The following is a 26,810-nucleotide window of genomic DNA, read 5'->3' as shown; positions in this document are numbered from 1 at the left end:
ATGAGTTTTCCTTTTTTTTTTAATAAGCCAACTAGACATAATGGACATATATAGAACACTCCACCCACCATCAGAACAATACACATTTTTCTCCTGTGCACATGGATCATTTTCCAGAATGGAACCTATGCTAGGCCACAAAACAAGTCTCAACAAGTTTAAAAAGACTGAAATTATACAAAGTATCTTCTCTGACTACAAAGGAATAATATCAGAAATTAACAGAAGCAAAACTAGAAAACATACAAATTCATGGATATTAAACAATGTGCCATTAAATAACTATTGGGTGAAAGAACAAATCAAGAGTGAAATTAAAAAATACCTGGAGATAAAATGAAAACATAACATACCAAAACTTATAGCATGCAGCGAAGGCAGTCCAAAGAGGAAAATTTATACTAATAAATGCCTACATTAAAAAAGAAGATCTCAAATAAATAGTCTAACTCTACAGCTTGTGGGAACTGGAAAAAGAAGAGCAAACTAAACCTAAAGCTACTAAAAGAAAGGAAACTGATAAAGATCAGAGCAGAAATAAATGAAATATAGAACAGAAAACCAGTAGAATCAACATATCCAGAAGTTGGTTCTTTGAAAAGATCAATAAAATCGACAAATTACTTGCTAAGCTGACAAAGAAAGAGAGAAGATGCAAAAACCAAAATAAGAAATGAAAGTGGAGACATTACAACTGACCCAATTAAAGTACAGAGGATCATAACAGAATACTATGAACAACTGTATTCCAACATTGGTAACTTTGATGAAACAGACAAATTCCTAGAGGCACATAACCTACCTAAACTGACTGAAAGGAAAGTAGAAAACCTCAACAGACCTGTAACAGTAATAAAAAGCCTCCCAACAAAGAAAAGACTGGGACCAGACGGCTTCACTGGGGAATTCATTTAGAGAAGAACTGATACCAGTACTGTTCAAACTCTTCCAAAAAGTAAAGCAAGAAGGAATACTCCCTATCTGTTTCTGTGAAGCCAGCATTACCCTGGTACCAAAGCTAGACAGACACCTCAAAAGAAAACTGCAGACCAATATCCCTTATGAATATAGATGCTAAAATTCTCAAAAAAATACTATCAAACAGAATCCAACAGTATATTAAAAGAATTATACATCATGAAGTGGGATTTTTCCAGGAATGCAAGGTTGGTTCAACCTTAGAAAATCAATCAATGTAATACACCACATTAATAGAACAAATGAAAAGAACCACAGGATCATCTCAATCAATGCAGAAAAGGCATTTGATAAAATCCAGCACCCTTTTTTGATAAAAACTCTCAACAAGACAAATTTCCAGAAACACACTACCTGCCTAAACAAACACAAGCTGAGATAGAAAATCTGAACAGACCCATAACAAGAGAAGAGACAGAAGAGGTAATAAAAAAACTTCCAACAACAATAACAAAAAAACAATGGCTCAGATGGCTTCAATGGAGAATTCTACCAAATATTCAGAGAAGAGCTCACACCAGTACTACTCAAACTATTTCAGTGCATAGAAAAGGAAGGAATGCTCCCAAATTAATTCTATGAAGCCACCATAACCCTGATACCAAAGCCATGCAAAGACACCACAAAAAAAGAAAATTACAGACCAATATCTCTCATGAAAATAGATGCAAAAATTCTCAACAAAATTCTAGCCAATAGAATTCAGCATCATATAAAAAAATAATAATACATCACAACCAAGTGGGATTCAGACCAGGTATGCAAAGATGGTTCACCATTAGAAAATCAATCAACGTAATCCACCACATAAATAAAAGAATCACATGATCATCTCAATCAACACAGAAAAGGCATTTGATAAAGCCCAACACCCGTTCTTGATAAAAACTCTCAGTAAAATAGAAGGGAATTTCCTCAACATAATAAAGGACCTCTATACAAAACCAACAGCCAACATCATTCTCAGTGGAGAGAGGCTGAAAACATTCCCCCTGAGAACAGGAACAAGACAACCAGGCCCTTTAAAACCACTCCTGTTTAACAATGTGTTGGAAGTCCTAGCTAGAGCAATAACGCAAGAACAAGAAATAAAGGGCATCCAAATTGGTAAGGAAGAAGTAAAACTATCCTTATTTGTGGATGATATGATACTATACATAGAGAACCCCAAAGATTCCACAAGAAAAATACTGGAACTAACAGATTCAGCAGAGTAGCAGGATACAAGATCAACGTAACAAAAATCAGTTGGATTCCTATACAACAACAAAGAGAACTTTGAAAAGGAGATAAGGAAAACAATACCATTTATAATAGCCCCTAAAAAGATAAAATACTTAGGAATAAATCTAACCAGGGACGTAAAACACCTATACCAAGAAAACTACAAAACACTATTGCCAAGATACCAAAAGAGACCTACATAAATGGAGAAACATACCATGCTTATGGATAGGAAGACTCAACACTGTGAAAATGTCAATGCTACCCAAAGCAATTTACAGATGTAATGCAATCCTGATCCAAATAGCAACAGTATTCTTTAATGAGATGGAAAAACTAATCACCAACTTTATATGGAAAGGAAAGAGGTCCCAGATAAGCAAAGCATTATTGAAGAAAAAGAACAAAGTAGGAGGCCTCACACTCCCTGATCTCAGAACCTACTACACAGCCACAGTAGTCAAAACAGCCTGTACCGCTACGACGACAGACACATAGACCAATGGAACAGAACTGAGAACCCAGATGTAAATCCATCCACCTATGGTCAGCTGATCTTTGACAAAGGACCAAAGTCCATTAAATGGGGAAAAGACAGTCTTTTTAACAAATGGTATTGGCAAAACTAGATGTCCATTTGTAAAAAATGAAACAGGACCCATACCTCATACCATACATAAAAACTAACTCAAATGGATCAAAGACCTAAATACAAAGCCTAAAATGATAAAGATCATGGAAGAAAAAAATAGGGACAATATTAGAGGCCCTAATACATGGCATAAATAGAATATAAACCATAACTAACCATGTACAAACAAACACCAGAATGGAAACTAGATAACTAGGAGCTCCTAAAAATTAAAGACTTATGCTCATCAAAAGACTTCACCAAAAGAGGAAAAAGAGAACCTATAGACTGGGAGAATATTTTTGGCTAAGACATATCCAAAAAGGGTCTAATCTCTAAAAGCTATAGAATACTTCAACACGTTAACAACAAAAAGACAAATAACCCAATTTAAAAATGGGCAAAGGATATGAACAGACACTTCACCAAAGAAGACATTCAGGCAACTAGAAGACACATGAGGAAATGCTTGCGATCATTAGCCATTAGAGAAATGCAAATCAAAATTACAATGAGATACCATCTCACCCCAACATTACTGGCACTAATAAAAAAAAAAAAAAACAGAAAATAACAAATGTTGGAGAGGTTGCAGGGAGATTGGAACTATTATGCAGTGCTGGTGGGGATGTAAAATGGTACAACCACTATGGAAAACGATATGGCACCTCCTTAAAAAGCTAGAAATAGAAATAACATATGATCCAGCAATCCCACTCCTAAGAATATATCTTAGAGAAATAAGAGCCATCACACGAATAGACATACGCACACTCGTGTTCATTGCAGCATTATTCCCAATAGCAAAAAGATGGAAAAAACCTAAGCGCCCATCAACAGATGAATGGATAAACAAATTATGGTATATACACACAATGGAATACTATGCAACAATAAAGAAAAATGATGAATCTGTGAACCATCTCACAACATGGATGAATCTGGAGGGCATTATGCTGAGTGAAGTAAGTCAATCACAAAAGACAAATATTGTATGAGACCACTATTATAAAAACCCAAGAAAAGGTTTACACACAGAAAAAAAACAATCTTTGATGGTTACAAGGGAGGGGAGGAGTAGGGAGGGGAAATCACTAGATAATAGACAAGTGTTAACTTTGGTGAAGGGAAAGACAACACATAATATAGTGGAAGTCAGCAAAACTTGACCAACGCAAAGTCATAGAAGGTTCCTAGACACATCCGAACACCTTGAGGGACTGAGATACTGGGGCTGAGGGCTGGGGACCATGGTCTTAGGGGACATCTTGGTCAATTGGCATAACATAGTTCATAAAGAAAATATTCTATATCCTACTTTTGTAAGTAGTGTCTGGGGTCCTAAAAGCTTGCGAGTGGTCATCTAAGATACATCTATCCCAGCATGTTCAGAGCAAAGGAGAATGACGAAAACCAAAGACACAAGGAAAATATTAGTCCAGAGGACTAATGAACGACATGAATCGCAGCCTCCACCAGCCTGAGCCCACTAGAACTAGATGGTGCTTGGCTACCACCATCGACTGCTCTGACAGGGATCAGAATAGAGGGTCTGGGACACAGCGGGAGAAAAACGAAGAACAAAATTCAAATTCACAAAAAAAGACCAGACTTACTGGTCTGATGGTGAATGGAGGAACCCCTGAGACTATGGTCCTCGGGTGCCCTGCTAACTCAGAACTGAAGTTACTCTCGAAAGTTTACCTTTCAGCCAAAGATTAGACAGACCTATAAAACAATAACACACGTGAGGAATGTGCTTCTTAGTTCAATCAAGTATACCAGATCAAATGGGCAACACCTGCCCAAAAGCAATGACAAGAAGGCAGGAAGGGACAGGAAAACTGGATGAATGGACACTGAGAACCCAGGGTGGAAAAGGAAAGGGGGAGAGTACTGACACATTGTGAGGATTACAACTAATGTCACAACCCACAACAATTTGTGTATAAAATTTTTGAATGAAAAACTAATTTGCACTGTAAACTTTCACCTAAAACACACACACACACACACACAAAAAAAACTCTCAACAAGATAGGAATAAAAGCGAAGTTCCTCAATATGATTAAGGGTATTTACGAAAAATCAACAGCAAACATTATACTGATAGAAAATAATTGCGAACTTTCCCCTTGAAATTGGGAAGAAGACAAGGATTCCGACTCTCATCACTCCTATTCAACACTGTACTGGCAGTCCTTGCCAGAGCAATATGACAAGAAAAAGAAATGAAAGGTATCCAAATTAGAAAGGAAGAGGTAAAACTATCTCTATTTGCAGATGATACGATCCTATATACAGGCAGTCCCTGACTTACGATGTATTCAAGTTATGATGAACTGCACTTAATGACCATCTGGATGTTTTCTGTACATCTTATCGTTAGTAATATGTACTACATACAATGTTGAAATATATTTGTAAGTTTATATGTAATATTTCCAAATCCTAAAGACAAATAAAGATAGGATTTATAAAGATACTGATAATAAAAGGCAATAATAATGAAACCTTAAAAAAAATGAGGTATTCGACTTACGTCAGAACCGACTTTACGACAGAGTTGTTGGAATGCAACCCTATCCTACGTTGGGGGCTACCTGTATAGAAAATCCCAAAGAATCTACTAAGAAGCTGGTAGAACTAATAGAGGAATTTAGCAAAGTTGCAGGATTCAAGGTCAACACAAAAACCAGTTGGGTTTCTATACACTAGCAATGAGAAATCTGAAAAGGAGATTAATAACTCCATTTACAATAGCATCTAAGAGAATAAAACATCCAGGAATAAATTTACCTAGGGATGTGACAGACATATACAATGAAAATTAGAAAACACTGTTGAAAGAGACTAAAGAAGACCTAAATAGATGGAAAGACATTTCGGCTCGTGAATTGTAAGACTTAATATAGTCAAGATGTCAATACTACCCAAAGGGATCGACAGATACAACGCAATGCTGATCAAAATTCTAACAGCATTCTTTACAGAAATGGAAAGAGGGCTGAGAGGTCAAGGAACCAGGAAGCAGAAGCTGAAGAGACAAGGAACACAGGAAGCAGAGCTGCCTGTCTCAAAGGGAAGGGCCATGACTTCTAGGGTCTCAAAGGGTGGAGTCATCACTAAGATGGAATAGGAGAATGGGGCCGCCCAAATTCGAGGGAGCAGAGTTGCTGTTCCAGTGGGCCTGGAAGGTGGAGCTGGAGCCCAGGGCCTTCACTAAGAATCCAGAGTGTGGCCAATACCCAGAGTCTGGAGGGCAGGGGCACTGCCAAAATGGTCTCAGAAAGGAGAGGATTATTTTCAAGCCTTGAGAGCTAATGTAATGTGTTCTGCTGACTTGCTTGGTGCCTGTTATCCCTTCTTTCCCTCCAATTTCTCCCATTTGTGATGGAAATGTCTAGCTTGTGCCTGCCTGTTGCACCATTGTACTTAGGAAGCAGATAACTCGTATTCTAGATTTCACAGATGATGAGGAATTTTTGGATTTTGGACTTGGAGTTGATATAAGACTTCTGCTATGATATGATGGGGTGAATGTCTTTTACATGTGGCAAGGACATGAATTTTGGGGGGTCAGTGGGTGGAATGAATGTATGTCAACTTGGCTAGGCCATGATTTCCCAGTATTGTGTGATTGTCCACCATTTTGTCATCTAATGTGATTTTCCTATGTGTTGCAAATCCTACCTCTATGATGTTAATGGGGCAGGATTAGTGGCAGTTATGTTAATGAGGCAGGACTCAACCTACAAGATTAAGTTGTGTCTTAAGTCAATCTCTTTTGAGATGTAAGAGACGCGAGCAGAGAGACAGGGGACCTCATACCACCAAGAAAGCAGCACTGGGACCAGAGCGTGTCCTTTGGACCTGGGGTTCCTGCACTGAGAAGTTCCTAGACCAGGGGAAGACTGATGACAGGACCTTCCTCCAGAGCTGACAGAGGCAGAAAGTCTTCCTCTGGAGCTGGCGCCCTGAATTTGGACTTCTAGCTTACTACACTGTGAGAGAATAAACTTCTGTTTGTTGAAGCCATCCACTTGTGGTATTTATGTTAATGCAGTCCTAGATAACTAAGAGTGGTTAACAGGGATGGGGTGGGGAGAAGACAAGGATTCACTTCTAGGTAGTTGATACTTGTTAATTTTGGTGATGGGAAAGGTAACACCAAATGTGAACGAAGTGTGCACAGCCTGACGAAGGTAAATGATGTCACTAAAATGTACACAAGAAAAAAGGTCCTTTTAGTAATTGCTATGGCATATATAAGGAGCCCTAGTGGTACAGTGGTTAAGTGCTTGGCTGCTAACCAAAATGTCAGCAGCTTGAATCTACCAGCAGCTCCATAGGAGAAAGATATGGCAGTCTGCTTCCATAAAGATTACAGCCTTGGAAACCCTATAGGGCAGTTCTACTCTGTCCTATAGGGTCGCTATGAGTCAGAATTGACTTGATGGCAATAGGTTTTTTTTTTTTTTTTCTAGGCGGGAAATGGTTTCGTCTTTATTCATGAAAGGGGTGTGGGTTTCTGGGAAAAGGGTGTGTCAGGTGCGTGCGCAAGAGGTAATTCAAGATGGAACCCGTACCAAAGGCTCCTGGGACTGGATGGCAGGACTTATTATGGGGTGCCGCACCGGCAGTTTGTAATAGGGTTTTTTTAATTATGGCATGTATAATTTGGAACAACAGTAACAACAACCAAAAAATATATGTGTGGGTATATATGTATGTATGTAGACAAATATGTGTAGAGGTATGTAGAAACCCATTGTTGTCAAGTTGATTCCGACTCATAGCGACCCTACAGGACAGAGTAGAACTGCCCCATAGGGTTTCCAAGGAGTGGCTGGTGAATTTGAACTGCTGACCTTTTGGTTAGCAGCCAAACACTTAACCACTGTGCCACCAGGGCTTCATAGGTATGTCTATGTGAGTATATATGTGTGTATATATAGACGGGAGCCCTGGTGGTGCAGTGGTTAAGAGCTATGGCGAACTATGGCTGCTATCTTGAGACCAGAAGAACTAGGTGGTGTCCGACTACTACTACTGACCATTCTGACCAGGGCCATAATAGATGGATCCTGATAGAAAGAGAGAAAAATGTGGAACACAACCTCAAATTCCTAAAAAAAGAAAAAAAAAAAGGACTTACTGGACCGGTTGAGACTGGAGGACTCCCTGAGACTACTGCTCTGAGATACTCTTTATTCTTGAACCGTAACTAGCCCCTGATGTCACCTTTTACCTAAATAACAGATTAGCTCACAAAACAAAGACTATCACCCATGAGTACTGTACTCCTTTAAAAAATCACGTATATGAGAACGGTCAACAATTACTTTAAAACAAAGATGAGAATGTAAGTGGGCAGGGAAAGTAGATTAATGGAAACAGAACAAGAAGAATGGAAATACTGATAATGTTCACACATTGGGAAAATGTAACCAATGTCACTAAAAAATTTGTGCAGAAATTGTTGAATGGGAACCTGAACTGCTATGTAAACCTTCACCGAAAACACAATATTACTTAAAACAAAAAACAAAAAAAAAACCTCATGGATGCATAACCTGCTGGGGTGCTGAGAAACTATCTTCTAAAATGGGAAACTAAGGTCTCTAGGTGAAATCGCTGTTTTGTTGGCATAATGTGAAATTAAATGCAGCCAAAGGAGAGAATGCAGCATGTTAAAAGAATCACTGCTAAGAATCATATAGTTGTGTTGGTCAAGTTTTATTTTTGAAGCAGTCAGAGCCCTGGTGGTGCAGTGGTTAAGCGCCCAGCTGCTAAATGAAACCCACCAGCTGCTCTGCGGGAGAATGATGTGGCAGTTGGCTTCCGTAAAGATCACAGCCTTGGAAACCCTATGGGGCAGTTCTACTCTGTCCTATAGGGTCTCTATGAGTTGGAATTGACTTGCCGGCAATGGGGTTTTTGGTTTTAGAGCAGGTGGACAGTACTTACAATATCCTTTATGCTTTTTTGTATGTCATAAATATTGCCTTTTAAATTAAAAAAAAGCAGAGACACAGAGGTTGGCCCTGGAAGGTACAGTCATAATGTAACCCATGCATTTGAAGATGCAGGAATGATTACATATATCTTTTTATGTGGGTATCTCTCCCCTTTACCAACACTTGGTGAATGGCTGCTTAGTCTAGTACAAATACCTAGAGAAGAACTGAATGCCTTTGTTCCTCCAATAAATGTTTATTTAAAAAAAAAAGGAGTTTATGTTGTTATGCACTATGTTAAGTGCCACTGAGTTGATTTTGACTCATAGCGACCCCATGTGACAGAGTAGAATTGCCCCATACAGTTTTCTAGGCTGTGATCTTTATAGGAGCAGATTGCCAGGTCTCTCCCGCAGAGCTTTCAGTCCGCAGCTGACTGCTTAACCATTGTGCCACTAGGGCTCCACTGTACTATCTTAAGCATCTAAAAAACAATTCGTATCCTGGAAAATCAAAGTTGGCTAACTTGTAAAACAAGTGTTGTCCCAGGAACTTATTTTATGATTCTCATGTACTAATCTGTTGATTTGATGCCTAGTATTTTCAGTTGCATGAATAGTGTAAGCTGATATCTGGCTTCCCTACAGATGGTTTCTGAATTAATTTATGGGACATACTGAAAATCAGATAGTGTAGCTCTAGGAGAAAAGGGAGTACAGGTTAGAGTTGGCTTGACTTTGAGAACTACTGACTGAACACCTACTGCATTAAATACTAACTTACACCCACCCTATTTTGCACCTATAAACTCACACTGACACAGCTGATAAAATACAAGGATTATTCAATACCTTATAAAGAGATATACAGAATGTATATAATTTATTCAGTCTTTCATATGATTTTATTTTCTCCCTTCAACCATAATAATGTGATATCCAAATTTTGTCTTAACTGGAGGGTCTGTAAACACAGGCTTATCCAGCCCACTTACAGGCAAGGCAAATGCAGCTTCTTGAAATGGTCCTACCATGGACCCTCTGGTCATCCAGCCCAAGTCGCCCTGAAAAACCAAAAAGATAATGTGATGTCAACTGGCCCAAAGAGGGGACAGTTCTATTGTAACTTGAGAGAATTTCCCAACATGAATGCTAAGGGTATAGGTTTATTCATCTGGGCTATAAAGGAATAGGGTCAACAAGGACAAATAGGCAGAAGAGGTCTAACCCTAAACTGAACACATAAGCACTTATAATAATTGGTGGACTTTTAAGTTAGCTGTACAAATTTGGTCATGTCTAAGTTTAGACAGATGTAGCCCTTAATTAACTGTTCAAAAATGAAACATGTCTGCTTTTAAGATTTTAAAACCAAGATAAGGCTAAAATTAATGGCAGAACATAGAAATAGTCTCCATTTCTGTTTCCTCTGTGGGGGACAAATAATTTTAAAAGATAAGAGCACCATACCCCTTGCCTGGCTTTATCTTCACTATATTGTGCAGCCACTTCATTGAATCTCATTCCAGACTTTAACTTTTCCATGGCTTCCATAATTCTACCGTGTTTTTCACATAGAATGTGTCTGACCTGCAAAGAAAAAGCACATACACATAATATTTTTTGAGACCCAAATGATTCCTTTCCTCTCAGTACAGCAATTAAGTCTGGATTACCCGATCAATGAAAAATACCTTAGCTCGTGACAACTGAAAATCCTAGAAGTTTGCCCACTTAGGTGATGGCCACAGCCCCATTTCCCCTATCAAAACAATACCTCAGTGCCCCGATTTAGCTGGAAAATGAGCATCCGGATGTGGGAAGCTCCCATCTTTTACAATGTATCTCAATGGTAACGGGAAGAGGAAAGGGATGACAATGGTTAAGAGTTTGGGTCCTGGAGTCAAATCCCAAGCATGCTGTATGATCTTAGGCAAGTATCTAAACCACTAAGTATTTCCCCATTTGTGCACTAGAGATGACAACAGTATCTATGGGTTCTCATAGGGTTGTGAAGGTTGAGATAATGCAGCTAGCATTCAATAAATGTTAGTGATTATTTCATCTAACTGGGGATGATATAAAAAAACACACTAAGAAATATTCTTTAACAAAAGAGGCCCAATGTAGATTGTAAAATGGTACTACCACTGTGGAAAACAGTTTAGTGGTTCCTCAAAAATTTAAACATAGAATCACCATGTTGTTGTTGTGTGCTGTCGAGTCGATTCCAACTCACAGTGACCCTAGAGAACAGAGTAGAACTGCCCCATGGGGTTTCCTAAGCTGTAATCTTTAGGGGAGCAGATGGCCAGGTCTTTTCTCCTGTGGAGGGGCTGGTGGGTTTGAACCACTGACTTTTGGTTAGCAGCCAAGAGCTTGGTTAGCAGCCAAGAGCTTAACCATTGCACCACTAGGACTTAGAATTACCAGCAATTCCACTCTTCCAGAAACGCAAACACAAACAGATACTTGTACACCAAAGTTCACTGCAGCACTATTTACAATAGCCAAAAGGTGGAAAACAGCCTACATGTCCATGAACAGATGAATGGATAAACAAAACGTGGTACATACATACAATGGAATGTTGTTGTTGTCAGGTGCTGTCGAGTTGGTTCCAACTCATAGCAACCCTATGAACAACAGAATGAAACACTGCCCAGTCCTGTGCCACCCTCTCGATCGTTGTTATGCTTGAGACCATTGTTGCAGCTACTGGGTCAATCCATCTCATTGAAGGTCTTCCTCTTTTTTGCTGACTCTCTACTTTACCAAGCATGATGTCTTTCTCCAAGGACTGGTCCCTCCTGATAACATGTCCAAAGTATGTGAGATGAAGTCTTGCCATCCTTGCTTCTAATGAGCATTCTGGCTGTACTTCTTTCAAGACAGACTTGTTTGTTCTTCTGGCAGTTCACGGTATATTCAATATTCTTCACCAACAACATAATTCAAAGGCATCAATTCTTCTGTCTTCCTTATTCATTGTCCTGCTTTCGTATGCATATGAGGCAACTGAAAACACCATGGCCTGGGTCAGGCCCACCTTAGTCCTTAAAGTGACATCTTTGCTTTTCAACACTTTAAAGAGATCTTTTGCAGCAGATTTGCCCTATGCAATGCATCATTTGATTTCTTGATTGCTGCTTCCACGGGCGTGGATTGTGGATTCAAGTAAAATGAAATCTCTTTTAATTTTAATATTTTCTCCATTATCATGATGTTGCTTATTAGTGCAGTTGTGAGGATTTTTGTTTTCTTTATGTTGAAGTGTAATCCACATTGGAGGCTGTGGTCCTTGACCTTCATCAGTAAGTGCTTCAAGTCCCCTTCACTTTCAGCAATGTTGTGTCATCTGCATATCGCAGGTTGTTAATGAATCTTCCTCCAACCCTGATGCCACATTCTTCTTCATATAGTCTAGTTTCTCAGATTATTTGCTCAGCATACAGACTGAATAAGTATGGTGAAAGGATGCAACCCTGACACACACCTTTCTTGACTTTAAACCTCGCAGTATCCCCTTGTTCTGTTTGAACGACTGCCTCTTGGTCTAAGTACAGGTTCCTCATGAGCACAATTAAGTGTTCTGGAATTCCAATTCTTCACAATGTTATCCATAATTTGTGGTGGTCCACACAGTCAATATCTATTATGCAGCCAAAAAGGGAAATGAAGTTCTGATACATACTACAACATGGATGAACCTTGAAAACATTTTGCTGAGTGAAATAAGTCAATCAGAAAAGGACAAATATTGAATGATTCCACTTACATGAAATATCTAGGATAAGCAAGTGCATAGTGACCGAAGTTTATCAGTAACCACTGGGATAGGTGGGAGGGGAGGGAAAAGAGGGAGTTACTACTTAGGGGATACTGAGCTTCTGTTAAAGGTCATGGAAAATTTGGAAATAGGTAATGGTGATGGTTGAGCGATATAAAGATAACTAATATCACTGAATTGTACACGTAAAGAATGTTGAAATGGCAAACAATGTTTTTACCACGGTAAAAAAAGGAGGCTCAGTATACAATGTACAAAGCCTCCCCACAATTCACCACTTTGACAAAGTATCATATGTTGAATATTAAGAATGCTCAACCCTTTAAACACTTATGTGCATCAAACGACTTCTCCAAAAGAGTAAAAAGAGAACCTACACACCGGGAAAATATTTTCGGCAATGACATATCTGACAAGGGACTAATCTCTAAAATTCATAGAAAACTTCACCACCTCAACAACAAAAAGACAAACAATCCAATTAAAAAATGGGCATGAATCCAATTAAAAAAGGACATGAACAGGCACTTGACCAAAGAAGACATTCAAGCAGACAACAAACACATGAAGAGATGCTCACGATCATTAGCCATTAAAGAGATGCAAATTAAAACAGCAATGAGGTATCACCTCACCCCCGTAATAATGGCAATGATCAAAAAAACAGAAAACAACAAATGCTGACAAAGGTGTGGAGAGATTGGAACTTTCATACACTTCTAGTGGGAATGTAAAATGGTACAGCCCCTGTGGAATATGGTATGGCGCTTCCTCAAAAAGTTAGAAACAAATACCATAGGATCCAGCAATCCCACTAGTAGGTATATATCCTACAGAAATAAGAGCCATGACACAAATAGATATTATGCACACCCATGTTCACTGCAGCATTATTCACAATAGCAAAAAGATGGAAACAACCTAAGTGCCCATCAATGGATAAATGGATAAACAAACTGTGGTACATACACACAATGGAATACTATGCAACGTGAAAGAATAACAATGAATCTGTGAAACATCTTACAACATGGATGAACCTGGAGGACATCATGCTGAGCAAAATAAGTCAATCACAAAAGGACAAATATTGTATGAGACAACTCTAATAAAAAGCCAAGAAAAGGTTTACACACAGAAATATTCTTCGATGGTTATCAGGGATAGGAAGGGGAGGAAGGGAAAATCACTAACTAGATATAGACATGTATTAACTTGGGTGAAGGGAAAGACAATACACAATATGCAGGAAGTCAGCACAACATGACCAAGGCAAAGGAAGACACTGAGAGGTATGCAAGAGTAGAAGGCAATAACGGTAAATACTATTACATACACAATCCTGCAATAACAGTAATAACAAAGAATTTATGAGTGGCTACATAAGTAGATATGTAAGCTGAACAGGTGTGGGATGGTATACAGGAGTACACTCATAAGCATATATAGGTCTGGCAGAGGATATTTCTACATATGCATTTGTATGTGCTGCAAATATATCCATGTACATAGTACAGCACACAAGGGCCACAGTTATGCAAACTTCTTAGCCATAACCAAATACCTCAAGGGACTAAGTTGCTGGGTTTGAGGGCTTAGGACCATAGTCTAAGTCAACTGGCATAACATAGTCCATAAAGACAATGTTCTACATCCTACTTTGGTGGGTAGCGACTGGGGTCTTAAAAGCTTGTGAGTAGGCATCTGAGATACAACTATTGGTCTCTTCCCATCCAGAGCAAAAAGTGAAGGAAAATCAGTCTCAAGGAAAACAATTAGCCCAAAGGACTAATGGACCACATGAACCACAGCCTCCACTAGCCTGAGACCAGAAGAACTAGATGGTGCCCGGGTACCACTACTGACCCCAGATACCACTACTGACCGCTCTGATCAGGATCACAATAGAAGGTCCTGGACAGAGTGGGAGAAAAATGTAGAACAAAATTCTAATTCATGAAAAAGACTAGACTTACTTGTCTGACAGAGACTGGTAGAACCCCTGAGACTATGGCCCTTAGACATCCTTCAAACCTGGAACTGAACCCACTCCCAGAGATCACCTTTCAGTCAAATAATAGGCCTATAAAGTGAACAATAACACCTGTGAGGAACGTGCTCCTCAGAACAATCAACCATAGGAAACCAGAAGGGCAGCATTTGCCCAAAAGGCAGGAAAGATGGGTGAATGGAAACAGGAAACTCAGGGAGGAAGTTGGTGAAAGGTACACGGGATCTCTCTGTGTAACTTCTTACAACTACATGCAAATCTACAATTATCTGAAAATAAAAAGCTTAATAAAAAAAAATTAACTCTAATCTACTTTCGTACCTTAATTACACTTCTTTGTATACACCCGATGTATAGCTTTACTGAACTTACTTTTTTCCAAGATGCTTTTTTAAAGCCATATGCAGTGGAGGAGTCTCTTAGGTTAGACTGTAAAAGTGAGCACATAGGTGAAAACTGCATATACCCAGAATTACCCTAGAACATTCCTTAAAAATGCCATACTGGAGACCAACATGTCAGCTCTCATTAAGCCTAACAAAACCAGTTCCTGCCACCTACCCCAGTGTTGTTAACAATGGCTACTTCAGGAGAGCATCAGATGAAGTAACTGGGTTGTATTTAGGTTGTTTTATAAAAACTTATCTTTGGATACCAAAATTCCACTTAACATGGTTGGGTACTCATACAAGATTGGAGGCCAACTATGGAAAAGCAGATTCATGTCTGTGATTTCTCTCTCTGGGGCATGTGTTCACTGAGTAGAAAGATGGACAGAATGGCCCACACCATTTATATTATTTTTTGTTTTTTGGCTGCATGTGTATAACTGAATTTGTATGAAGGAATTCCACTAATGCACTTACCATCCAGCACTGAAATTTATTTTTTTACCTAACTGCTCCCCAACAAGAGTAATGACAGGGACCATCTCTTTTTTTTGTTGTTGTTTGTATTTTACCCCAGAGCCTAGAATGGTGTCCCTGGGTGGCGCAAATGGTGAAGCACTCGACTGTTAGCCAAAAGGTTGGCAGTTCAAACCCACCCAGAGGTGCCTTGGAAAACAGGCCTGGCGAACCGTTTCCAAAACTCTATGGAGCAGTTCTACTCTGCACACATGGGGTGGCCATGAGTTGGAATCGACTTGACGGCAACTAACAACAACAACAACAAAAACAGAGCCTCGAATAGCACTTGGCACAGAGCCTGTTGTAGTTGTTAGCTGCCATCAAGTTGGCCTCCAACTCATGGTTACCAATGAACAAGATTGGACTGTTGTGATCCACAGGGTTTTCTTTTGTTGTTGTTGAGAATATATACAGCAAAACATATATCAATTCAACAGTTTCTATATGTACAATTCAGTGACACTGATTACATTCTTCAAGTTGTGCAACCATTTTCACCCCTTTTCCCAGTTGTTCCTCCTCCATTAACATAAACTCACTGCCCCCTAAGCTTCCTATCTAATCTTTCATGTTGCTGTTGTCAATTTGATCCCATATAGATAGATCTTAAAAGATCACAATGCTCATGGCAGACATTCTTTACTAGTTAAGCAAAACTACTGTTTGGTTTTAAGAAGACTTCAGGGGATATTTTTGGTTTAAGGTTTACAGATTATCTCAGGACAATAGTATCAGGGGTTCACCCAGCCTCAATGGCTCCAGAATGTCTGGATTCCATGAGAATCTGAAATTCTGTTCTGCATTTCCCCCCATTTGATCAGGATTCTTCTATAGAATCTTTGATCAACATGTTCAATAAGGTAGCTGGATACCATCCAGTTCTTCTGGTCTCATGGCAAAGGTGGCAGTCGTTCATGAAGGCAACTAGCCACACATTCCATTTCCTCCTCCTATTCTGACTCTCTTTCTTCCTCTGCTGCTCCAGGTGAATTGAGATCAACTGTTGTACCTTGGATGGCCACTTGCAAGATTTTAAGATCCCAGGCACAACAAACTAGGAGATAGAACGTTAGCATTAAACACCATGAAACCATAAGTCTAAACCTCCAAACCAAGGAACCAAATCCCATGAGGTGTGTGTTTGTATATAATCAGCCTCAGCAGCTACTTTTTTTTTGTCATTGTTGTAAATATATCACACAACTTCTGCCAATTCAACTTTTTACAGGTGTACAACTTATTGACAGCAATTACATCAATCGGCTGTGCAACCCTACTTTTAGTCAATGTGATTTTTCCATCATAGAAAACCAAAACTCAGTACTCCATAAGCAATAATCCCCTCTTTACCCCTTCCTCCCCGGTAACCACTAATAAACTTTGGTCTCTATACTTTTGCCTTTTGGTCTCTATACTCTTGTCTTTTTATGTAAGTGATATCATACAGTATTTGTCCTTTTGTGAATGACTTATTTCACTGAGCATGTCTTCAAGCTCCATCCACATAGCCTGTATCAAGACTTCCTTTTCCTTACTGGCTGAGTATTATTCCATTGTATGTATGTACCACATTTTGTTTATCCATTCATCTGTTGATGGGCATTTAGGCTGTTTCCACTTTTTGGCTATTGTGAATAGTGCTGCAATGAACACTGGTGTACAAGTCTCTGAGTCTCTGCTTTCAAGTCTTTTGGGTATATACCTAGGAGTGCAATTTCTGAGTCATATGATAGTTCTATTTTTAGTTTTTTGAGGAACTACCACACTGTTTTCCACAAAGGCTGTACCATGTTGCATTCCCACCAGCAATGGATAAGGGTTCCAATTTCCCCACATCCTTGCCAACATTTGTTGCTTTCCATTTTTTTTTCCCTCTTAGCCATTTTACTGGGAGTGAAATGGTATCTCATTGTGGTTTTGATTTGCATATCTCTGATGGCTAATGACATTGAGCATCTTTTCATGTGTTTGGTGGCCATCTGAATGTTGTTTTTGGTGAAATGTCTATTCTAGTCCTTTGCCCATTTCGTGATTGGGTTATTTGTCTTTTTGTTGTTAAGCTGTCAAAGTTTTATATATATTTTGTTTAACAGATTTTTTTCTTTTTTAATAATATTTTATTGTGTTTTAGGTGAAAGTTTATACAGCAAATTAGATTCCCCTTTAACAATTTTTATACAAATTGTTTTGTGCCTTTGGTTACAATTTTTATGCTGTGTTAGCATTCTCATTATTTCCATTCTGTTTGTTCCGTTTCCATGGATCTAGCTTCCCTTCCCCTTCTTGCTTTCTCATCTTTGCTTCTGAGTCACTGTTGACAGTTTGGTCTCATTACAGTTAATTGTATAAGGGAGCACATTACTCACAGGTGATATTGTTTTATAAGCCAATCCATTATTTGGCTGAAAGGTGACCTGCAGAAATGGCTTCAATTCCACATTCAAAGGGTATCTTAGGGCGATAGTCTCAGGGGTTCCTCTAGTCTCTATTGGTCCAGTAGGTCTGGATTGGTTAATAGATTGTTAATGGATATATGGTTTCCGTTAAGATATTCTCCCAGTTGGTAGCTTGTCTTTTCACTTTTTTGGTAAAGTCTTTTGATGAACAAAAGTTTTTAATTTTTATGAGGTCCCATTTATTTATTTTGTCTTTTACTGTTTGTGCTTTTGTTATTATATTAGATAGTCCATTATTAAAAGCTACGCCCGACAGCCTTGCCCCTGCATTTTCTTCTACAAATTTTATGGTTTTAGTTTTCACATTTAGGTCTTTGATTTCATTTTGAATTTATTTTTGTGTACAGTGTGAGGCATGGATCCTGTTTTATTTTTTTGTGTGTGAAAATCCAATTTTTCCAGCACCAATTATTGAAGAGACTCTTCTTTTCCCATTGAATGGACTTAGCACCCCTGTCAAAAATGAATCGACCATAGATTTGTGGGTTTATTTCCTGACTCTCCATTCTATTCCACTGGTGTATGTATCTATTGTTATACTAGTACCAGGCCATTTTGATTACTGTAGGTGTATAACATATTTTAAAATCAGGAGGTGTCAGTCTTCCTACTTTGTTCTTCTCTTTCAACATTGCTTTAGTTACTCAGGGCCTTTTGCCATTCCATATAAAGTTGAGGATTGGTTTTTCCCATAGGGTTTTCACTGGCTGACTTTTGGAAGTAGATCACCAGACCTTTCTTCCTAGTCTGGAAGTTCTGCCAAAACCTGTTCAGCATCCACTGACAGGCGGTAGTGGCTGTGCTTGAGGTGCACTGGCTGGGAACTGAATGCAGGTCTCCCGCATGGAAGGCGAGAATTCTACCACTGAACCACCACTGCCCCCGGCACAGAGCAGATGTCACTAAATCCTTGTTGAATGAATGAATCAAAGTATAAGTTCCCATATCGTGACTAAAACATGGAAATCGCCTTGTTACTTTTATTAAATACTATAGTTCTATGTTTGCAGATTATATTTTCAGGGCAGAAACTCCTCTGGGACTAGGTTAAGTACTTCAAGGCTGATTGTCTCTCATCCCCATTTTCATGGTCAGGGCCCTAGCTTGTAGCTCACCAGTGGCGGAGCTAACTAGTGAGACCTGTGCCCTTTCTGAGTGTTCTGTCACCCCCACCCCCCGCGAAGATGCCTTGTAACACTTATCTAAGCTCTTGGTTTTATATTATTTTGTCCCAAGAAATAACTAATTCACTTACTGGAAAGATTTAACTTAATACATCTTAAGGAACAATACTAAAAGTATGAATTCTGGATGTCTGAGAAAGCATATAAGAAAATGCTTAAAAGGAATTACTATTTATAAGTGAGACTGGTTGATAGTTCTCAATTTTGTGTTAACTTGATTTTACATCAGTGTTAGGCTAGCCTCTTAAATTAAGAAGCATACTTGTCTTTTCCTTTTATGTGTACCAATTTACATATGTTAATTTATACTTAACATAAATAAAAAAGGAGACAATAACTTACTAACTTACCTTTACTGCATTGCCACCACCTTTGGGACCCTGAGCCTTCTTGTCAGCACTTTCACTCCCAGAGGCGGCTCCCCCTTTGGAGAAGAGATGACAGGTACTCGTTTAAACTCTACCTCATTATTTACAGAAAGGCCCAACACACAAGAGTTGATACTTCCATCATGACACCAAGCTTTAAAAGGGAACTGGGCCAAACACTTTTACTACATCAAACTAAATTCATGTGTGACTCACCTCTCTTAAAATAGGAAATTTATGCCCTACATAAACCCTTCATGGGAAATGGATATACAAATGAGTGTGCTAATGGGTGAATGAGAGCTCCAGAAGCAGAGTTCAGATTCTCTGGACCAAATTCAAATCCTACCTTGTAAAGGAAAACCCCTCAGCTCTCGAAAGACTTCTAATAAATACTGCAACTACGTATTTAAGCACTCTAAATTCCAATAAGTAAAATCTCCAAGAATATATTTTGAATAAAGATCAAGTTTCTCACCATCCACATCTGTCAAAAGGATACATTCATTGCCAAAACTCTGGAGTCTATTACATTGCCTACTGATGTTTTCCTAAGAAGTGTTATTAATATTCAGATTAATGACCATTGGCAACATCTTACATTTTACTACTATGTCAACTTCTGGGTCAGTGGCAGCATACTGACTGTTAGAGGCTGGTGTTTCTGAGAACTATTATCAGATTAAGTATTCAGCTCAATAAATATTTCCTAAGTAACTACTAAGCACCAGGCAGTAAAGATACAAAGATAAATAAGCTATGATACTGTCCTTCAGGGAACTCATATTCTAATGGGGAAGACAGATATGTAAACAGATAATTTCAATAGAACACAGTAGGGGCAAAAGAGACAGTTATGGCTAGGGGTCGGTAGAAGCACAGAGAGACATTCTGGCCAGTCAAGGAAGCATTCCTGGATGAGTAGGAGCTGACCAGCTAAAGAAAGAACACGGATGAGAAGACACTCCAGGACTGGGGAACAGCATGGTATGTATAGGAAATGGTATAGCTGAAGCAAAGTATGAGGCGTGAGTGCTCTGAGATGAGACTGGAAGAGGTAGGTAAGGGGCAGGGCATGAAGGGTCTCTGGGCCTCTCTAAGGAACTTAGAATTTGTCTTATAGGGAATAGGGAGCCACCGAAAAGTTTCAAGCAGGGGACTCCATCTTACGTATCTTAGTATCTCTAATGCCTAGCACAGTGCCTGGCACATAACAGGTGTTCAATAAATGTTCAACTAAACTGAAACCCCAAAATACTACCAAAAGCCTGAAAAAATGTTACTGCCAAAGTTTTATTAAACTAAACTCTTAACTGGGTTTGCTATATATTCGCTCTTTTTTAAAAAAAATATAATTTTGTTGTTGTGGAGAATATAAACAGCAAAACATACACCAATTCAACAGTTTCTACATGTCATATATTCACTCTTGAAAGGTGATACCTTCCGGTTATCCCATCCTCTCCCCTCCTGGATGCTGTCATCTTCCGACTGCCACCTCATTCCCTTTGGTCTACCAAGGACTCTAGCATTACTTTAGGCTTCTGCTCCATCCTTACTCTCCCAACATCTTGGACGACATCACCATGTACACTGAGGAATCATCCAATAAATTAACCTCACAGGTCTGGACCTCCCTCTTGAATGCCCACGCCTTCCACGCTAGGCCACCTGCTTCTAGGGGCACACAGTGGAACGGTGCCACTCAAAACTAGTAGCTCAGTCTCTGGCTACAACCTCCTATCCTTCCAGCCCTCTCATTCTTGATTCCCGTAACACTCTTTGACTTCACAGAAACCACTCTCCCCAGCCCCTTTATCCTGCTATGTTCTCCCAGACCATCAGACTTCTCCCTCCATTCCCAGTCTGGACCCCAGGCTTGATCATCTGAACTGCATTCTCACTGGTACCCTTAACTCCCTTGTGTTGCTACCCTTCTACTATAATTGTCCAACAGAACCTCAACCCTGGCTCAAGGCTACATCTAGCTCTTTTCAATTCTATATCCTGCCAATTGCATGGTAAATCCTTGTTGTCATGGTAAATCATCACTATGCAGATCATGTCTTCCACAAATTCATGTCTTCAGTATCAGTCAGGCTCTCAGCCCTGAGAGCAATCCTTTCACCTGTGTTTCTGTCATTCCCTCTTCCATTATTCTCAATGACTATTCCAAACCTCTACCACTCTCCTCAAGATCCCTACTCAGTCCGTTTCTTAAGAAATATCCTTGCCTTCGACTTTATCAAGAAATTGAGGCAATTAAGCATGGTCTCCTACAAGCTCATCTCCTTCCCCCTCCATGGCCCCATTTTTACAACCACACTGATCCTTGCCTCTTTCTCTGTGACCCCAAGCACAAAATGTTCTTTGTTCCACTCAAAGGTCAACTGCTCTGCCTCCTTCACCTCAGCCTCACTCCCAAGTTTTCCCCATTCTGAAGAAACAAACAAAATAAAACTTCTTAATCCTTTGTCCTCCTCCATCTACCATCCAATTTCCATGCTTTTTTTAAATTAAAACTTTCATGAGAAGTCCACACTGATTGTCTCCATTTTACCACTTCTCAGTCCTCTAGTCACTGCAACCTGGCTTCTACCTTCCCCATTCCAATGAAACCACTCTTGGCCTAAGGCCAGCTCTAATTTCCAAATCTAAACAGTGCTTTTTTTAGTCCTCATCTTATTGACCTCTTTGCTGTGCTTGATAGGCTATGCCCTCTTTCTTGAAACTTTCTGGTCTCTCTGACCGCTGGAATACCATTCTACTGCATTCCCTGTATCTGTCTGCCTCTTTTTCTACCTGCCCCAGGATCACATCCTCTGCCCTCTGCTCTTCTCATTCCTTAAGCTCTCCATGGATAATCTCATACACTCTCACGGGTACATCTATACGGGTTTTTAAATATACATATATATATATATATATATATATTTTATTTTTGTTGTTGAGAATACACACACAAGAACATACACCAATTCAACAATTTCTACATGTACAATTCAGTGACACTGATTACATTCTTCAAGTTGTGCAACCATTCTCACCCTCCTTTTCTGAGTTGTTCCTCCCCCATTATCAAACTCACTGCCCCCTAAGTTTCCCATCTAATCTTTCATGTTCCTGTTGTCAATTTGATCACATATAGATAGATCTTAAAAGAGCACAATGCTCAAGGCAGACGTTTCTTTACTAGTTAAGCTAAACTATAGTTGGTTTTAGAAGACTTCAGGGGATATTTTTGCTTTAAGGTTTACAGATTATCTCTGAGCAAGTTTCAGGGGTTCACCCAGCCTCAATGGCTCCAGAATGTCTGGATTCCATGAGAATCTGAAATTCTTTTCTGCATATTCCTCCTTTTGATCAAAGATTCTTCTACAGTAGTGGTAGCCAGGCACCATCAAGTTCTTCTGGTCTCATGACAAAGGTGGCAGTTGTCCATGGAGGCAATTAGCCACACATTCTATTTCCTCCCACTATTCCTGACTCTTTCTTCCTCTGTTGCTCCAAGTGAAGAGAGACCAATTGTTGTGACTTGAATGGCTTTTAAAACCCCAGTCACTACGCAACAAACTAGGAGGTTGAACAGAAACACTGAACATGTTATTAGGCCAATTAACTGGGATGTCCCGTGAAACCATGACCCAAAACCTCCAAACCTAGGATCCATCTATATGTTAATGACTCCTAAAATACACACATGCCACCTAGATCTCTCCCTCAAACTTCAGACTCAAATATCCAACCACCTCCTGACTGTATCTCCTCTTGTATGTCCCACAGATACTTCAAGCTCAATACATCTAAATGTGAACTCACCAACCTCCTCATCCCTGCTCATGTACTGTTTTAGTTTGCAGCACCAGCATCAAGTTAGAAACCCAGTCCTAAAAACTGAGAACTCTCCTTGAGCCTTCCCCTGTTCCCAATCCAATATATCACCAAGTCCTGCCTATTTCATATTGTATATATTTATAGAATCTGCTCTCTCCTCTCCATTCCACAGCCACTACCTTGGTTCAAGTCACCATCATCTCTCATCAAGGACTACTGTAAAAATCTCCTTGCAGGTTTCCCTGACCCTTCTTAGCACATAACCAACCTTCTTAGCATCATATATAGCACTCTCCATGATCTGGCCTCTGTCTTCATTCTCACCACTAACCAGTCTTGAGCTTTTGGTCCAGCAACACTGTGCTGCACATACCATATTGTTCCTCACCTCAGTGCTTTTCCTGCTACACCTGTTGTCCATCTTGGCCTGCCTAACTTTGCTCCAGGAAGTCTTCCCTTTTCCTCAAGCTAGATGAAACACTTCCTCAGTTTCCATAGTACCCCATACACATCTCTCAACACTGTATTTAGCACAGTGCTTTACTGTTTCTATCTTCCCCATTACTTCCGGAGCCCTTAGCACTGTGCCTGACACATTTCTGTTCAACGGATAAATGAATCCTTCCCCAATGGTTGCGATGACATTCTGTAAGCATTAAACGGAACATTAAGAAACATAATAAACGTGTACTTCTTTTTATTGCTGACTTCTGACAAGATTAAATTTTACAGCTCTAATAACCCTTGAAACAGCAGCCCCAAGTAATCGCGTCCCACAAACCATCCCCACCGGCTTCTACCACCCACCAGGACGATCCCTGCACCATACCCCAACGTGTTCCTACAACTCTAGTAGCCCCTCGCGGATTTATCCTTTCTAAGGGTCGTAGATAAAATCATTGGCAGCTCTGTGGGACCACAGCCCCCCAGCTGTCTTTCTCCCAGACTCCGGGGGTCGCCTGTATGCTCCCTCCTCTCGTTCCTCACACGCCACCCTTATCCCTTGTTGTTCTGGCCGCTCTACCTTTCCCCCCTTTCCCAGTGCTGCCTTTTCCTTTGGGCGCCATCTCCGAAACTTGCCGTGGACTCTCAATTGCTTCCGTTGCCGTACAAAGCCCCTTCGGGCCCCTTGGGCATATCCTAAACAACGCCTGAAAGCGGCATCGCAATTGGCCGTTCTTACCGCGACTCCGAAAGCAGGCATATCCTAGGGCAGACCCAGTCCTTTGGCCCTCGGACCAATGGGGCTGAAGATATCTGACCAATAAGAAGCTCAGAGGGGCGGAGCCAAAAGTAGAATTGGGGAGGAAATCCCGCCTCTTCGATTTTTTGTTCCTTTTACTCACGCCCGAATCGACTCCACGGCAACGGGTTTGGTTTGGTTTTTGCGTGTGCGCGAGCTTCCGAGCACCCCCACCCCCGCCCCCGCCTGTCTTCTCCGCGCCTGCGTAGTAGGGGCCTCTAGCCTCTGCATTTCGTTAAGCGTCTGGTTCCTCCAATCCAGTGAGGTTGCCAGACAACAGGAAAAGAGTAATCGCCGCGGCGGCAGTCCTCTTCTCCCACCCAAAAGCGTACCCTTCCTTGCGGTTTTCTTTTTTTAATTTTATTTTGCAGCTGTAGCTGATTGGGTTCAAAAGGTAGTTTTGTTTTTGTTTTTTTTAAAGTGTATCACCCCCTCAGCCTCTTGCGGAACTCTGTAATGGAGAAAAATTGGAAGTAGTCTAAAGTGTCCCTCAGTAGGGTACTGCTTAAATAATGTTTCCGCCATACAAAAGAACATTATGCGACACTTAAAATGATTGTAAGGCTGTTCGTACAGACACGGGAAATGTCCTTGAGGCTTACAGATCAAGATAGAGACTGATACAATTTTTTTAAAAAAAGTATATAGAGTATTATGTATGCATATAAAGGACAAGCAAGCTATACAGCAAAACGTGACCAGTGGTGCTAGTACAGATTGTTGTGTATGCTTCTGTGTGTTTTCCAAAATTTCTATAATGGTGCAGCATAATGTAGTAGTTAAAAGCATGGATTCTTTTTAACTACCAGACTGCCTGGCTTCAAATCCCTGCTCCACCATATACTAGCTCTGTGACCTTGGGGAAGTTACCTCACCTCTCTCTGCCTCAGTTTCATCATGTGTAAAATGGAGTTGATAATAATAGTACCTGTTTATAGAGTGTTAGGAGAATTAAGTTCATATTTGTAAAGCATGTAAAACAATGGCTAGTTCATACTTGTTGGATGTCCTCAGTGAATTTCGACTCATAGCAACCCAATGTGATAGACTAGAACTGCCCCATAGGGTTTTTTTAAATAATATTTTATAGCATTTTTGTGAAAGTTTACACAGCAAATCAGGTTCCCATTTGACAATTTCTATGCAAATTGTTCAGTGATATTATGTTTTTCGCAAGGTGTCAACATTCTCTTTAATTCTGTTATGGTTGCTCCCTTTCCAGTATCCTAGTGTCCCTGCCCGCTTATCTTCTCATTTTTGCTTTAGAGTAATTGTTGACCTTTTGGTGTCATATAGATGATTCTTTAATGGAGCACCACATTCATGGGTAATATCCTTTATTTTGTGTGCCACTTTTTGTTACTTCGCTAAAAGGTGACCTCGGGATAATTTCAGTTCAAGGTTTAAAGAGTATCTCAGGGTGATAGTCTTAGGGAATCCTGTAGCCTCAACTGGTCTGGTAAGTCTGGACTTTTAAGAATTTGAGTTCTGAGGCGAGTCCAAGATGGCGGAGTAGTCAGATGCTTCCGGTAGACCTCTTACAACAAAGACCCAAAAAAACAAGTGAATCGATTATGTATGGCAGTCTGGGAACCCTGAACATCAAAGGCAGAGTTGAGGAACCGGACTGAGTGTTAGGGGGTGGGAGAGACAGTTCGGAAGCAGGGAGGAGTTGCCAGACCTGACCCGGTGAGAGCCTGAGCCCTTCAGGCCTGATCAGCTCGGGGGTGAGTGGTGAGGCAGGCAAGCAGCCATGCTTGAGAGGCATGTTTTCTGCACCGGGAGAGACCCAGCACCAGAGAGTCTACACGGTCACCCAGAACCAGTAAGATGGAGCCCTGGATTGGCAAAAGATAAGTACTTGCATATGGCCTACGTGCGGATCAAAAACACCCCCCTTAGGGAAAAACCTCTCTCCTGTTTACCTCCCTGCTCACTGCTCTGCGCTGGGTCCCCTGGGCCGGAAGTAGGATCCGTCACATGCGCGGAGCCATTCTCCCTGCCTTGAAGAGTGAATAAATCAACAAACGGGAAAAAATAAACTTCCAGCTCCCCTAAGCCAGGAAACCAGGGTAGGCACAGCTCCTTTGCCTAGGCACAGGCATGAGGGATCCATGGACTTTGAGTGCCTTTCCCCCTGCATAGACTTGTGTGGGCCCACCTCAACAGCATAGGCCCTCATTACTGCAGTACAACAGGGTATATACCTGAAGTCTAACTTCCA

General features: G+C 40.2%; 1 protein-coding gene across 1 annotated transcript; it reads right to left on the bottom strand.

The window, feature by feature from the left end:
* Positions 1–9,380: 9,380 nt before the first annotated feature.
* On the bottom strand, positions 9,381–24,425 carry PIN4 (peptidylprolyl cis/trans isomerase, NIMA-interacting 4). Its single transcript, XM_004380144.3, has 4 exons — positions 24,368–24,425; positions 19,492–19,565; positions 10,263–10,382; positions 9,381–9,856 (listed from the first exon to the last, which is right to left on the bottom strand). Exons 1-4 carry the CDS (start codon positions 24,408–24,410, stop codon positions 9,698–9,700), a joined length of 396 nt encoding a protein of 131 aa, XP_004380201.1. The 5' UTR covers positions 24,411–24,425; the 3' UTR covers positions 9,381–9,697.
* Positions 24,426–26,810: the final 2,385 nt, after the last annotated feature.

This window comes from Trichechus manatus, unplaced genomic scaffold (genome assembly GCF_000243295.1).
Source record: "Trichechus manatus latirostris isolate Lorelei unplaced genomic scaffold, TriManLat1.0 scaffold00070, whole genome shotgun sequence".
In the NCBI taxonomy this organism is placed as follows: Eukaryota; Metazoa; Chordata; class Mammalia; order Sirenia; family Trichechidae; genus Trichechus; species Trichechus manatus.
Note: the sequence above shows the minus strand (reverse complement) of the source record. Positions and strands in the feature narration are given on the sequence as shown.